Source organism: Scyliorhinus torazame, chromosome 12 (genome assembly GCF_047496885.1).
Source record: "Scyliorhinus torazame isolate Kashiwa2021f chromosome 12, sScyTor2.1, whole genome shotgun sequence".
Lineage (NCBI taxonomy): Eukaryota > Metazoa > Chordata > Chondrichthyes > Carcharhiniformes > Scyliorhinidae > Scyliorhinus > Scyliorhinus torazame.
The window spans coordinates 38405305-38421160 of record NC_092718.1 but is presented as its reverse complement, the minus strand read 5'-3'; the positions used below and the strand labels follow the sequence as shown (position 1 = coordinate 38421160).

The following is a 15856-nucleotide window of genomic DNA, read 5'->3' as shown; positions in this document are numbered from 1 at the left end:
TTAGGCGAGAAAAAATGAGAGAACAGTAGTGCCAGAGATTTAGGAGATTTATGTAGCTGTCTGTTTGCACTGGTAATACTCCTTGTGAATTGGTTTTATTTTTATTCAATTTTAGGACGTGTTGCTGGCAAGGCCAGAATTTATTTCCTTTCTCCTTGTTACATTGGCAAGGTGGTGGTGAGCTGCCTAATCCACTGCTGACCTTGTCCGTCAGTTGCTCCCTTAGTACATATTGTTCAACCTTTTTGATTGAACTGAGTAGCTTGCATGATTAACTTAAGAGGGAGCTCCAATCCAAGCATGTTGAAGTCACACAAACGATATTGGGCGAGGGCGGGAGGTCCCCTCCCTAAAAGAAGATTAATAAACACTTGGGTTTTTACAACACTTGTCATTTTCACAGAGTTTTACTTTCAACTTCTCAAACTGTCTTTGTGGTGTTTGAACTCTCCTTGTTTTAATTGTAGTTGACCAAAGATTGAATTTAATTCATATTATGCCTCACATTTTGACGAAGGGTGGGGAAAGGGGAATCGAAGACAGAAACATTTTCAGGGTGAGGCATCAAATTAGGTTCACAATTTGTCAGCAATTTCTCCCCTATTTGTTCTTTGCTCTGTAAATAATGTATATTTTGTATAAACTCAAAACTCCCTCAGATAATTGAGTTATAGCAAGCTTTTTTGTGGGGGGGAGTAAATGCAATAAATTGAGTACACGTAACTATTATTGGCACATGATTATTGTATCTTATCCTTTGGACAGTACCCACGTTCCCATATTTGTAAACAAAAAAGCAAGTAGAATTTCTTTTGAAGTGGCTTCAGTATTGCATGTATTGTGAATTTTGCTGTTGTGACAGTGAGAAATGGAGAGAAAAAATTATAAATATCCTAACCAAATGTTGTCGAAACCAATGTCTGCAATTAAAATAGCAACAAATAAATGTTGAAAGCCACAGTTAACTATAGTTTTGTCTCCTTGTACTAGCACCTACCTATGGCATGGGTCGAGAATTGCCATCGGCATGGTGGAAATATACAAGGCCCATCAGCATTTGGAAAAGGGATAGCCTATTAACATTTTGAGTTGTGATTCTTGAAATGTTAACCTGTCTTTTTGAGGTGCACAAGGTATTCCAGAATTGACTGTTTATTTCAGTCTTCCAGAAATGTAGTTTTCTAATCTGAGTTGCCCTTGTTCCAAATTCATTTTAAAGCAGCAATTAAGTTAAATACCTTTGGATCGACATCGGACCCTGAATTTTGAATTTCTACTGGGTTTGTTTCATAAATGCAGTCAGAACAGTAAACTTCTCTTTATGTTGCAGAAGCTCAGTTTCATAAATCAATGAAGATTTGGATTTTATTCAAGAAAATGTTACAATGGGTGGAAAATGCATGCACTTGAAGATTTTGTGATTGATGACATATTTGAAATTAGCACAGCAAGTTTTAATGTTATTAACTATATAATAACCCCATACCTCCTGTAGTATTCTTATCTCTGATCATTTGTGTATGTAGGTCACACTGGGTGTAACTGAAAAACTGAAACTTATTTTGCTATGCTTGTTAGTTCTTTGCTAATTTTTAAATTTTGTGCTGTTTCCAGGAAATATTGATGAGGATGTTGTGGTGATTGAGGCCACCTCAGCTCCCCAGGTTACTGCCAATGAAGAAATCAATGTTACCTCAACGGACAGTGAAGTGGAGATCGTTACTGTTGGGGACAATTGCAGGTGATAACTTCAATGTCATCAAATTTGTTGCAGATGAAAACTCACTGACCTTTTGAGTGTTGATTTGCAAAACTTTTTCTAAGAATTATTCCCAGATCAAGAAATGCGGACCCTGGAAGTATAGAAGGTTTTAGGTTGGACTGGCAGCATGGTCGGCGCAGGGTTGGAGGGCAGAAAGGCCTGTTCCTGGGCTGTACTTTTCTTTGTTCTTTGTATTGCTACAAGGACCTTATCCATGAGCAAACTGTTCTGTAGGAATCCTTTAAATAAAGGTGAATGTGACCAGGTGCAATGCTATGACAGTAGTAATATATATGGGTGAAATGTTTCCTAAGATTTTCAATTCAGGAAGTGACAACTTCATGCATTAATAAATTTTTATTTCTGTCTAAACTGAAATTATAAAGTTACACGTTCTTTATTATGGTATTTTTACATAAATTCTCAAATAATTTCTGAAGAGAAATAACATCAGCCATTTTTGTGGCAAATGAAGTGAAAGTAATAAATGATGCATTATTTGAAAGGCAGAACTCCCCACCTGTAGTTACCGTTGAGCAGGTTTGCAATTTCTTTGTCACTTAGCTTCATAACTTTAGTCCAGAAGAATAGAAAATTTGGATTACTGTGATACCCAAATGGTATTTACCACATCGCGACAATCTTTCATATGACTGTTCCTTTTTGAAACATTAAAGTATGTGCTGGTATTTAAGGTGTCAGCCTCATCTCTGTGGTAGCACCCTTTGCCTTTGAGTGAGAATGATGTGGTATCAAGCCCACATTCTTGCTGACGCTTTAGTGCTGAGGGGGAGCTCCAGAAATGCGGTTGCTGCCTTTCAAATTACATATTTAAACTGAGGCCTCATTGACTCCTCGGGTGGATATGGGAAAATTACAATTTTTTTTAAAAAACAAAGGACATAGGAAATGCGGGGCATTTTTAGTAAAAGGTTGAAAAGTTTATCAGCTTGGGTGACGGAGCAGGAAACCTTAATAGGTTTTGAAGAAGGAGCTCGACAAGATCCTGTCAATAGGATATGGGTTTATTAGATCATCAATAGAATAGAGTTGATAGGTCAACGAGATGAACTGAAGAACTTCTATCTGAAACTGTTAACAATGTTACTCATCTTAATCTGTTTTTTGGCATCCAACAAAATTTGTTGGCATGATTAAATTGATGCGCAACAAAATGTCACCAGCAAGCACTACAAACTTCGAAAGAACATTTCACAAAGAGTTAGCGTTCTTTCATAAAGGGTTTAGCTTGGGCTTAATTAACTGATCCTTTTTTGTCTTTTTGTGAGAATCTCCCAGCTTTTAAGAAAACCCCATCTTGGCAGTGTATTTGTCAGAAAATGATGGAAGGCAAGCCCCTAAATTGTCTTGACCATGCAATTTGGTTATTCCACTGTGGTAAGAATGGATTATTTTTCGCCGTTAATATGTAATTTTGATTTTCTGTTGCAGAGTTTTTAACCGTTTTTAACTTAATCTGTCGATTTTGGGTATGAACTGATGTGGATGTGGTGAATCCACAGTGTCATGCATATTGCAGCCCAAGAAAGGGCCTGAAAGTCGGGAGGAAAAAAGATGGGCAGGAATTCAATTCCATTTCTTCTATCACAGTTTAATTGAAACGGGTTTCTTCTGCGAAAGCGCACAGCATTTGTTTGGGGCAGGTACAATGTGGGAGGCGGTGGCTGGTTGGCGGTGTGTAATGCTGGTAGGTGGGTGGGAGTGAGTGAGTGAGCACCTTGACATTGACTGGACATGCACACACTAAACACTCTCACCTGGTCATTTTTAGTAATTACTCTCTAACATATAAAATTAATGCTATGACATTGATTTACTTGCACTCAGCATTTTTTATTTTATTAATTCCTCAACTTGTTTCGAAATACAATTTCCTTGTCCTGCCAAATGTTATCTTTCCAAAATGTTCTCCGACCCCTTCATTGAGGAAAAAAATGTAGCAGTGGCCCTCCGAGCGAACGGGTTGGACAAGCTTATTTTAAGGTATTACTGAAGGGAAGTGATAATGGCGCAGCTAAAATTATGAACTAAAGGTGTCACACAAGCAGTTTACCACAAAAATGTCAGTTGGCTTAACCATGTTTCTATTGCTTGCCTCATTCATAGTTTGGTCCAAGCACCAGTAAATATGCTTTATGATGACAACTCGATTACAAAGAAAATCAAACTGCTTTTGATTTGCCAGCAGAGACAAAATCTCTGACCCGCATGTTACACGGGCTGTGTAGACTGATGTTTGCCTTTCTTTAGTTAAATGTAGACATTAAGACACTATAAAAAGTAAAGTTGGGATCGCAGGGAGAGTACGGAGGCCTAATTTAAAATCAGCACCAGACCTACTGATGCGCTCAAGTCTTGGACTGGGCCTTGAACCGCAAACTTTAGCTTCACAGAGTGCTATCATTGAACTAAGCTGGCATTAAAGGTTTCAAATCAAGATGGAGGGCTACTTGATGTCATGTATGAATAGTTGGTGCAGTAAATTGTCAGCAAGATAAATGCTTAATTCTTTTGGTGTATGAGAGAAAGAAAGATAATATTTCATTATGTATGAATCGAAAATGATTAATTTTATTAGCTCGTCCTCATTTTCCCTACATTCCTTTTTATCCCTTCCCATCCTCTGTTCCAGCTCCCTTGTTTGCATTTTCTCCCAAGTCATTTTCCTCCTTTCACTTTTCTTTCTTGCTGCTGAAAAAGAGAGAATGAACGGAGACTTATTCTTCACCGTGCTATGGTCTTTGGCAACTTTCATAGGCATGATTGAAGCTAATCAGTGTATCGCCTGGATGTACCAACGCACCCGAGGTGCAAGATTATGATTGGGAAATCTAATAGGTCTGTAAATGGGGCCGTACATTTACCATAAGGAGCCGTTAACCTCTGGGCAACAAAACTACAGCAACACATAAGAATTACATTTTTGCACAATATTTCTTTTTTTAATTATGTCAACTTTTAAAAGTTTTGTGCAAGTGGGAAAAAATTGTTGCTTTGTCAAATTTATTTGGCTTAATACTGCAAATAGAGTCACTGAGCGCTCACCATTGTAGTTTTGTAAAGGCTGAGTTCTACACACGCATAACCAAACACAAACAGAACATTACTTACTGGTGTCCTACAGCTTATGCAGATTTTCATGATTGCTACAGTTTATGCAGATTTTAATGATTGCAAAGAATTGATGAGGTAAGCAGCTGTTTTCATTCATCAGAAATATGAATGATGGTAGCAGGCAGCTCAAGTTTTGTTTTCAAATTGAAAAGGTTTGCATTTTTGGCAGAGCTTCACAGCAGCTGCTTTTCTTTGCAGTTCAAGCTCCTTGTTCCTCTAGGTGGTTTCAATAACAATGTGCTGATGTACATTTGCTCTTTTTTTTGTGTTGCACTTTTGCTTTGGGTTTGTGCCCAACAGGGCACACTATTAAAAGTACAAGCCTGTCTAAGAGTGGCACAACTGAAATAATGCAAATAATAGAACTGTTGGAGCATCTGAGTTTGCGAGGCCAACAAACACATAAACTTGCAAAATACAGTCGGTGGAAGCTGGTTCCAGCACAAGTGCACTGATTTCAATCATTTGACCTGTTTTTAGCCAGTATCCCTGATCTGGCTAGTTCCATCTTCCAATTGTATTTGAAATATTATTTCCTTCAGATTGCTGTTTTGGAAATGGCTGCAAGCTTGATAAATGTCTTGTACGGTTTAAAACATGAGGTGGATCTGGTGGTCTGAGCAGGCCAAGCGAGCAGAAGTGTCAAAGGACTAAAGAATCGAACTCATCAGATTATATGAAAATGTGAGCTTAGACTTCGGAGTGCTAATTTCTGAAACCTAATCTTCAATCTAGAATTAACATAGTAGGTAGGTCTACCATAGTTGTAGGTGTTGCCTCTGATAATTACATTTAAATATATGCAGACAGTGGGAATTAACAGCGATTCACGTGAATCCCTATAACTAGTCACAGACTCAAACTCTGGTTGTTGGGTGAGGAGATGTGTGCTTGTAATGTACAACTCTACATAAATACTTGGATGTAAAGTATACCTCCAGTTCTATCTTTCATCAACTGGCTTTTGAGAACATAATATTATGTAATCAGCAGGCTTGAATACCTTGAAATTCAGCTCAACATAGTACAGAAAGGTGCACTTTGATTTGATCAGCCATCGTAAAACTAAACTACAATTCCATGATTTTCTGGGCGCGATTCTCCAGCCTCGTTGCGCTCTCGCTCAAATAACGAGGCCGGAAAGTAGAGGGAGAGGCCAAAAACTGCACCGGCCCGCCCCCATCAGCGAAATGGGGATCTTGCTGTAGCGTGGCGAGTAACCAATTATTACCACTTGAGCCCCATTTCCAGACAGTCAATAAGAGGGATCCCATATCCAACGGCCTCCCCAGCAAGTGTTCACGCTGGCGCTGATCAGTACTCCTTTTGAAAAACGTGAACCCGGCAAAACGTGAACCTGGCGGATGGGCTTCTGTGGTGGGCCGAGGAGATGAGTAGCCATCTTTGCTCGCAGACAAAGAGCCTGGAGGAGCTGGGATTGCCACCCCTGTGCTCGGCGAGGGGTGAGTTCTCTCCACTCTCATTAAGTGGATCAATTCACTTTTAATTGTGCTGCCGGTTTTGCCGGGAAGCTTGTGGCAATTCCCGCTCACTTACTACACTTAGAAATTTTTCTGGAGAATTGCGCCCTCTGTTATTTCCTTTCTTTGGTAACACATTTATTAAGTCAGTACAAACAAACTGAAGGCTTGAGGAATTTTACATAATGACAGACTAATGTACTCCATAAACATTAGTACATCTATGATTTCTATTGGTTACGAATTGTTGACTAACCGTTACATTTTATATACTTGCTGCAGTGAAGTACTGAGAGTGCATCCTTGTACTACATTTGAAGCTTCTCAGATACATGATTTCCTGTTTCTATACAACTTTCAGAAGTTTCCTGTAGGGTTAATTCAGTTATACTTTAAAGTCACAATGGGCTGGATTTTGCCCGTGATTTCCGGACTCCAAAGTTGGGACCAAAATGGGGTCCCGTGCTCTCGCTTGCTGGTAGCAAGACCAGCGTTGCAATGTATCAGGCAGTGGCATCCGAATGGATAGAGGGCGATCTCTCGATGCTGTCAGCCCAATCAGAGGGCCTGAAGCTGAGGAAATCTCACTGGCGTGCTGGGAATTGTCTGAGGCAGGTCTGGTACCTCAGCAGGAAGGTGCCCTTGAAGGAGTAAATTTAGATTAATAATACAGAGCAATTTGGGGGGGGTGGGGGTGCTTTCCTACCGGGAATATATTTACAGGCCTAAAAACCACCCTCTTTAGACATTTGGGTATTGAAATTGGCTGCCTCCGTCAGTGGATTAGGCAGCTAGCATTCTGGCCTGCCCTTGGGAAATTTCTTCCACCAGAAGGAATGCATCAGGAATCCTTGCCAATGTGATCCCATCCCCCATTTTTCTGATCCACCCCCATCCTGCTTTCACCCCTATCTCCAGGGGCTGGAAAAATTCTGCTCCTATTTAATTGTGCACAATATCAAATTATCTTTGTTATAATTTTGCACTTTAAGATATTGGAAAGCCATGTTCTAGTAATAACATAAAATATGCTTGGCCCTCTCTTAAGTCAATCTGAAACCATTGCAACATTGAGGAATTTGTTCCTAAATTAAATCAAATTTCGATTCACTTGTTTGCACCTCTGCATTGCAAGAAATAATTACGACCTAAAAAAGTTTGATTCCTAGCCAGTGCTATTCGACAATCTCAGTCAGTGCAACAGCTAGGGCACCATTCTTGACCACTGCATCATCTGGGCTAGGAAAGGGCAAAAGGAACCACCCTTAAAAAAAAAAAAAAAAAAACGTGGATGTGCAAATATATGATGAGACCAGGAGAGACTTGGCTATGTTGTGCTCCAGAGTTGAATGTCTTCACTGCACCTGAAGGTGCACAGGCAGTAGGACTAGTTAAACAGCTATAGAGGCCTGCTGGTGCAGGAAAACAGTCCTCCAACACCAGTCAAGACCTTCAGGGGATTATGCGAGAAAATAATCATATAGGCCAAATACGAATCTGTTGTATTGAAAACAAGATTTGTGATGCAATCCAAATCTTAATGAATTAAGAGCAGAAGATGAAAGGTTGAAATTGTTAGTTTACAGTCTCTGCAAATTAATTAGGAATGTTGCAATTAAAATATTTAATGCTTTGGATCTGATCCGTTCAATTAACCCTGGGCTTTATTGCAATTTGAAAATTTTTCATTTGGCCTATTAGTGTGAAAGAAATCATAAACATTTGCGGCACAGGAGGAAGCCATTCATGACGAGGAAGCATCCAGCTTAATCCCACTTTAGAGGCTCTTGGTTTGCAGCCATATAGAACATAGATTGCAGTACTTTGAATACATAGCCAAGTACTTTTTGAATGTGTGGAGTTTCTGCCTCGACCACCGTTGGAGGCAGAGAGTTCCAGACCCCCACCACCCTTATGAGTGAATAAACTCCCCTACTTCCTCCCTCTAATCGTAAGTCTATGCCTCCTAATAATGGACCCCACATCCAAGGGGAGAGCTTTCTTCATTATTCCATCTAGACCCATCATAATTTTATACATTTCAGTTGGGTCTCCTCTTCTGTTTCAGAAAATAACAAATTTCTCCAGGCAACAGGCTCATAAATTTCCTCTTCCCTGTCTAGTGCAATCACATCTTTCCTGTAGTGCAGAGACCAGATGGGATGTGGGGGTCGCTAACAAGACCAGCATTTGTTGCCCACTCCTATTGCCCTTGAACTGAGTGTTTACTAGGCCATATCAGAGGGCAGTGAGTCCACCACATTGCTGTAGGTCTGGATTCACATTGGATTGGATTTGTTTTATTGCCATGTGTATCGAGGTACAGTGAAAAGTATTTTCACATGTCAGCCAGACCAGGTAAGGATGGCAGATTTTGTTCTGTAAAGGACATTTGTGAGCCAGACGGGTTTTTAATGACAACCAATGATTGTTCCATGCTCACCATTGCTGAGACTAGTTTCCAATTGCAGTAATTTATTAATTGAATCCAAATTCCGCCAGTGAGATTTTGACCCATGTAGCCAGAGCATTAGACTGGGTCTCTGGATAACTAGTTCTGCGTCATTAGCATCACTACACCAGCATCTCCCCTGAGCTGTATGCAGTAACCAGTGACCTAACCAGTGATTTATGCAGCTCCAGCCTAATTTCCCCGCTTGTTTCTTCCATCCCTTGGCTAACAAAGGCAAGAATCCTGTATGCTTTGACTGCTTTATCTACTGTATCAGCAACCTTCAGTGATCTGTGGACATAAGACATGCACTGCAAGGTCATCAGTTCCTTTATACTTCTCAGTACCTGCCATTTGGTTTAGCACAGTGGACTAAACAGCTGGCTTGTAATGCCGAACAAGGCCAGATGCGCAGGTTCAATTCCCGTACCGGCCTCCCTGAACAGGTGCTGGAATGTGGCGACTAGGGGCTTTTCACAGTAACTTAATTGAAGCCTACTTGCGACAATAAGCGCTTATTATTATTTATTGCATATTTCCTTGCTCTGTTAACCTTCTAGAAATGAATTAGTTCACACTTCTCCAGATGGAAGACCATTCCTCACTTTTCCACCCACCTGACTAATTCATTGATTTCTACCTGCAGTCTGCAACTTTCTTCTGTTGTCAACTACATGGTCAATGTTTGTCCTAAAATCCAAGTGCTAGAAAATTCAGCAGTTCATGCAACACCTGTGTGAGAGAAACCGTTAACATTTCAAGTCCAATATGCCTCCTCTTCAGAACTTGTCATTGATGTACTAGAAAAAGCTATGAGGTGTGCATGAGTAGGACTGGAACATGAATGACCCACGTACCCCATAACAAAGACGGGCGTAACTAGGGCCCTTGTGAGTACCCTTGTCCCACCTTTTATTTGGAGGATGTGAGACATCAGAGAAATTGTGAAATGAGAGAACACGTTCAGCCAAGAGGCGGAGGAGGGTGGCAATGGATGGGGCACTGTTTGGGCATCCTCTGTTCAAGGAAGAACCGGAGGGCCCTCAGACCAATTTTTCATATTGTCTACAAACTTTTTACATCACACCCCCTACATTTGTGACCAATTTTTGATAGAAATCACAAAGCATGATACCTAATACTGAGTCCTGTGGAGTTCCATTGGAAACAGCCTTCCAATCTTGAAAAGGACATTTAGCCCTTTGCCTCCTGTCTGCTGAGCTGATTTTGGATCCAACTTGCTTCTTTGATTTGGACCCCATGGGCTTTTACTTTTGTGATCAGTCTGCCATGCAGGACCTTATCCAAAGCTTAGCTAAAATCATCAAATGCACTACCCTCAATCATCCCCTGTACCACCTCAAACAAAATTCAGTCTTGCTAGTCAGACATGACTTTCTTTGATTAATCCATACCTTCCTAAAGAGAGATTAATCCTGTCTATTAGCTATCCTTCAGTCCTCTGGCACCATGCATGTGCTTCCTTAAATATTTAAGTGGAATTTGAGATCGGTAAGCATTTTGATGTAAGCTTTGGGTGCGATTGCATTTTACTTCTACCCTTGTTAATGCTGCATCTACTCTTTTTTTTCCCTCTGTGATGGTCAAGAAAACACATTTTATATGTGATCATTCGGTAAAGAAGTGGAAGAAAGGCTAAATACGTTTTCAGTGCAGTGAGCAATGTATTTCTGGATGCATGACTTGGTTGCAGAAGATTAGCCCATATTTAGAGAGTACAGTATGTGCTTGTGAATGTGGAGAAAGCTGGCTGTTGAATCGTAAAATGTTACAACGCAGGAACAAGTTATGTGGCCCATTGTGCTTTTACCGACTATCGGAATGAGTTGTGCATTTAGTCCCTTTCCCCAAATCTTTTTGATTTTATTCTTTATTTGTCCCCACACATTTTTTAAAGCTGCTATGGATTCCGCTTTCATTTTTGCTGCAACATTCCCTGTCCCTCCAACTCTATGCATAGTTTTTCTCTTCGGGGACTTCCGGTTGCGGCTATGCTGAGCTAAGTCGCACGTTCTGCAGCTCCCGCCTGAAACGGACTTTTGGGCTCTTTTGAGGGGCCCCAGCGGCATTTGTTCGACAGTTCCCAGTGTGGGAAGGTGACAGTACGATTTCCCCGGCACTGCATGGATTGGACCAGGAGTGGAGCAGTGAAAAAAGTAATTCTGGTGCAGCGAAAAGTGCGAGGGAGGAAAGCCAAGATGGCGGCAGGTGGAGATTAGGCAGCGTGGGCGCAAGAGCAGCAGGAGTTTCTCAAGCGCTGCTTCACGGAATTAAAAGCAGAGCTGCTGGAGCCGATGAAGGCTTCGATCGACAAGCTGGTCGAGACCCAGAAGGCCCAAGGGGCGGCGATCCGGGAGTGTGCGGCAGAAGGCCTCTGAGAATGAGGACGAGATATTGGACCTGGCGGTGAAGGTGGAGACACATGAGGCGCTGCATAAGAAATGGCAGAAGAAGTTCGAGGACATGGAGAATCGGTCGAGGAGGAAGAATCTGCGGATTCTGGGTCTCCCGGAGGGAATGGACGGTCGGATGCTGGAGCATATGTGGTCACCATTCTGAACACGTTGATGGGCGCGGGTGCCTTCCCGAGGCCCCTGGAGTTGGATGGGGCCCACCGAGTCCTGGCGAGGAAGCCCAGGTCTAACGAGCGGTATTGGTGCGGTTCCACCACTTGGTGGACAGGGAGTGTGTCCTAAGATGGGCAAAAAAGGAGTGGAACAGCAGGTGGGAGAATGTAGAGGTCCGTATATACCAGGACTGGAGCGCAGAGGTGGCCAAGAAGAGGGCCGGGTACAATCGGGCTAAGGTGGTTCTGCATCGGAAGGAGGTGAAATTCGGGATGCTGCAGCCGGCGTGGCTGGGTAACGTTTAAGGACCCGCACCATTACTTTGAGATGCCGGAGGAGGCGTGGTCCTTTATTCTGGCCGAAAAGTTGGACACGGACTGAGGGTTGGTTGTGAGGGGACGTCGTGGGGAGTGATTGTGGTTACTGTGTGTTGGGGGGATGGTCTATTCTGATCTGTATTGTTTCCTTGGGTGCTGGGTGGGGTAGGGTGAAATGGTTCGAAGTGGGGGTTTTGTGAGTGTAGGCGTCAGTGGTTGGAAGGACGGGGCCCCGTTGGGGGAGGGGGAGATGGGAGCCCGAGGTGGGGGAGCTGGGATTAGGCCGCAAAAGGTAGCTGCGCCAGAGAGGGCGGGGCCGGTCTGATGGAAAGCGCGGGCTTTTTCCTGCGCTCGGGAAGGAAGGGGGCAGGGCCGGGGGGGGGAGGTGTTGGAGAGGAGCGCCCACTAATGGACAGGAGCCGACCACACTGGGGGGTCGATGGAGTGACCGGGGTCAGCAGGAGTCAGCTGACTTACGGGAGTGCTATGGGGGAGCAATGCAGCTGGGGGGGGGGGTTGCTGCTGCATTGGCCAAAGGTGAGCTGGAGCTCGGAGAGAGAGTCGGGGCAGGGGTCTGCTGCTGGTGGGGAATGGAGAGTGCGGGAGGCGCGGGCACGTGGTTGGCCTAGAAAAGGGGATGGCTAATCAGCAGGGGCGGGGGGGGGGGGAGGGGTCGGGAAGCCCCCTGATCCGGCTGATAACTTGGAATGTGAGAGGCCTGAACGGGCCGGTCAAGAGGGCCCGTGTGTTCGCGCACCTGAAGGGACTGAAGGCAGATGGTTATGCTCCAGGAGACACATTTGAGGGTGGCAGATCAGGTTAGGCTGAGAAACGGGTGGGTAGGGCAGGTTTTCCACTCTGGGTTGGACGTAAAGAATCGAGTGATGCCGATTTTGGTGGGGAAGCGGGTGTCGTTTGAGGCGCGGAACGTCGTGGCAGACAATGGAGGTAGGTATATGATGGTGAGTGGTAAGCTGCAGGGGGTGCGGGTGGTATTAGTGAATGTTTATGCCCCGAATTGGGACGATGCCAGATTTATGTGGCGCATGTTGGGCCGGATTCCGGACCTGGAGGCAGGGAGCTTGATAATGGGGGGAACTTCAACAAGGTACTGGATCCAGCATTGGACCGCTCCAGGTCCAGGACGTGTAAGAGGCCGGCGGCGGCCAAGGTGCTGAGGGGGTTTATGGACCAGATGGGAGGAGTGGACCCATGGAGGTTTGTCAGGCCAGGGAATTTTCTTTTTTTTCCCACGTCCATAAAGCCTACTCCCGGATAGACTTCTTTGTTATGAGGGGGTGGGATGCGTCGATTTTTGGATCGACTGAGGTTCCCGAGGGTGGAGGAGGAGCAGGTGGCTGGGCATGGGGCACTGGTAGGGCTGGGGAGTATGCAGGCGGGGAAGGCACCGGGGCCAGATGGGTTCCCGGTGGAATTTTACCGGAAGTACATGGACCTGCTGGGCCCTCTATTAGTGAGGACTTTCAATGAGGCGAGGGAGGGGGGGCCCTACCCCCGACGATGTCCAGGGCGCTGATCTCACTGATCTTGAAGCGGGACAAGGACCCATTACAGTGTGGGTCGTATAGGCCAATCTCTCTCCTCAACGTGGACGCGAAGCTGTTAGCGAAGGTGTTGGCTACCAGAATTGGGGACTGTGTCCCGGGGGTGATTCACGAGGACCAGGCGGGTTTTGTTAAGGGAAGGCAGTTGAATACCAATGTGCGGAGCTCCTTAACGTAATCATGATGCCTACAGTGGAGGGGGAGGTGGAGATAGTGGCGGCGATGGACGCGGAGAAGGCCTTCGATATGGTGGAGTGGGGGTGCCTCTGGGAAGTGTTGAGGAGGTTTGGGTTCGGGGAGGTGTTCATTAGTTGGGTTAGGCTACTTTACGAAGCCCCGGTGGCGTGTGGCCACGAATCGGAGGAGGTTGGAATACTTTTGGCTGTACCGGGGGATGAGGCAGGGGTGCCCCTATTCCCCTTGCTATTTGTATTGGCAATTGAACCTTTGGCTATGGCTCTAAGGGAGTCCAGGAACTAGAGGGGGCTGGTCCGGGGGGGTGGGGAGGAACACTGGGTTTTGTTGTATGCCGATGACCTGTTACTGTATGTGGCAGACCCAGTGGGGGGGGGGGGGGGATGCTGGAGGTGATGAGGATCCTCCGGGAGTTTGGGGACTTTTCCGGGTATAAGCTCAACGTAGGGAAGAGTGAGCTCCAGGGGACCAGGGAAGGGGGATAGACGAGCTTCCACTGAAGAGGGCGGAAAGGAGTTTTCGGTACCTGGGGATCCAAATGGCCAGGAGCTGAGGGGCCCTACACGAGCTCAACTTGACGAGGCTGGTGGAGCAAATGAAGGAGGAGTTTAAAAGGTGGGATATGCTGCCACTCTCCTTGGCGGCTAGGGTACAGTCGGTGAAGATGACAGTGCTCCCGAGGTTCCTTTTTATATTCCAGTGCCTCCCCATCCTGATCCCGAAGGCCTTTTTTAAGTGGGTCAGTAGGAGCATCATGGGATTCGTGTGGGCGAAAAAGACCCCGAGGGTGAGAAGGGTGTTTCTGGAGCGGAGTAGGGACAGAGGAGGGTTAGCGTTACCTAATCTGTGTGGGTATTACTGGGCTGCCAATGTGGCGATGATACGCAAGTGGGTAATGGAGGGGGTGGCATGGAAGAGGCTGGTGATGGCGTCCTGTGTGGGCACGAGTCTGGGAGCGCTGGTGACAGCACCGCTGCCGCTCCCGCTGACTAGGTACACCACAAGTCCGGTGGTGGCGGCGACTGAAAATTTGGGGGCAGTGGAGGCACCACAGGGGTGGGTAGAGGCTTCGGTTTGGTCCCCGATCCTGGAGAACCATCGGTTTGTCCCGGGGAGAATGGATGGAGGGTTTCTGAGCTGGCACAGGGCAGGAATTAGAAGGATGGGGGACCTGTTTTTAGATGGGATGTTTGCGAGCCTTGGGGCGCTGGAGGAAAAATTCAGGCTTCCCCCGCTGGAAATGCCTTCAGGTACATGCAGGTAAGGGCGTTTGTAAGACGGCAGGTGAGGGAGTTCCCGCTGCTTCCAGCACTCAGGATCCAGGATAGGGTGCTCTCGGGGTGTGGGTTGGAGAGGGCAGGGTCTCGGCGATCTACCAGGAGATGCAGCAGGAGGAGGAGGAGGCATCGGTGGAGGAGCTAAAGGGTAAATAGGAGTAGGAGCTTGGGGAGGAGATAGACGACGGTACGTGGGCGGACGCCCTGGGTAGGGTTAATTCTTCCTCCTCTTGCGTCAGGCTTAGCCTGATACAATTTAAGGTTCTTCACAGAGCGCATATGACGGGCGAGGCTGAGCAGGTTCTTTGGGGTGGAAGACAGGTGTGGGAGGTGCTCGGGGAGCCCAGCAAATCATTCTGGGCGTGCCCGGCGCTGGATGGGTTCTGGAGGGGTATTGCGAGGACGGTGTCTAAGGCGGTGTGAACACGGGTTAAGCCGAGCTGGGGGTTAGCACTATTTGCGGTATCGGAAGAGCCGGGGGTGCAGGAGGCGAAAGAGGTTGGCATTCTGGCATTTGCGTCCCTGGTAGCCCGCCGGAGAATTCAGCTACAGTGGAAGAATGCGAGGCCCCCGAGCGTCAAAGCCTGGATCAGCGACATGGCAGGGTTCATTAAATTGGAGAGGGTAAAATTTGCCTTGGCAGGGTCTGTGCAAGGATTCTTCAGGCGGTGGCAACCGTTCCTAGACTTTTTAGTGGGGCGTTAGGAGGTGGTCAGCAGCAGCAGCAACCCAGAGGGGGGGTGTACTTTGTGTTTTCTACTGTGTTTATTATTGCTTAATGGGGGGCTTGTGTATTGGGAGAATTTGTGATGTAGTTGTAAGATGTTTATTTATGTGTTCTTGGGTTTTCTTTTTTCTGTAAAATTTGAATAAAAATATTTCTTTTTTTAAAAAAAAAAATAGTTTTTCCCTTCATTAGCGAGAAGAACGTAAATAGCGAACCAGGGGGCATAAATTTAACTGAGTGGAAAAAGATTCCAATAATGCAAGTCCGGTTGAACTTTTTGTTTTGAACACATCTGTTAGTTCTCTTGAGGTTCTTTGTTCTAATTAAATGTACCCCTAGTTTCTCTGGTGTCGTCTC

General features: G+C 45.4%; 1 protein-coding gene across 2 annotated transcripts in view; it reads left to right on the top strand.

Moving 5' to 3' along the window:
• The window catches only part of rnf111 (ring finger protein 111), a 195989-nt gene that overhangs the window by 112499 nt on the left and 67634 nt on the right, over positions 1-15856 (top strand). For both annotated transcript variants that reach the window (XM_072470709.1, XM_072470708.1), the window contains exon 3: positions 1615-1741. In XM_072470709.1, coding sequence (XP_072326810.1) covers positions 1615-1741 — 127 coding nt within the window. The remainder of the gene's footprint in view (positions 1-1614; positions 1742-15856) is intronic.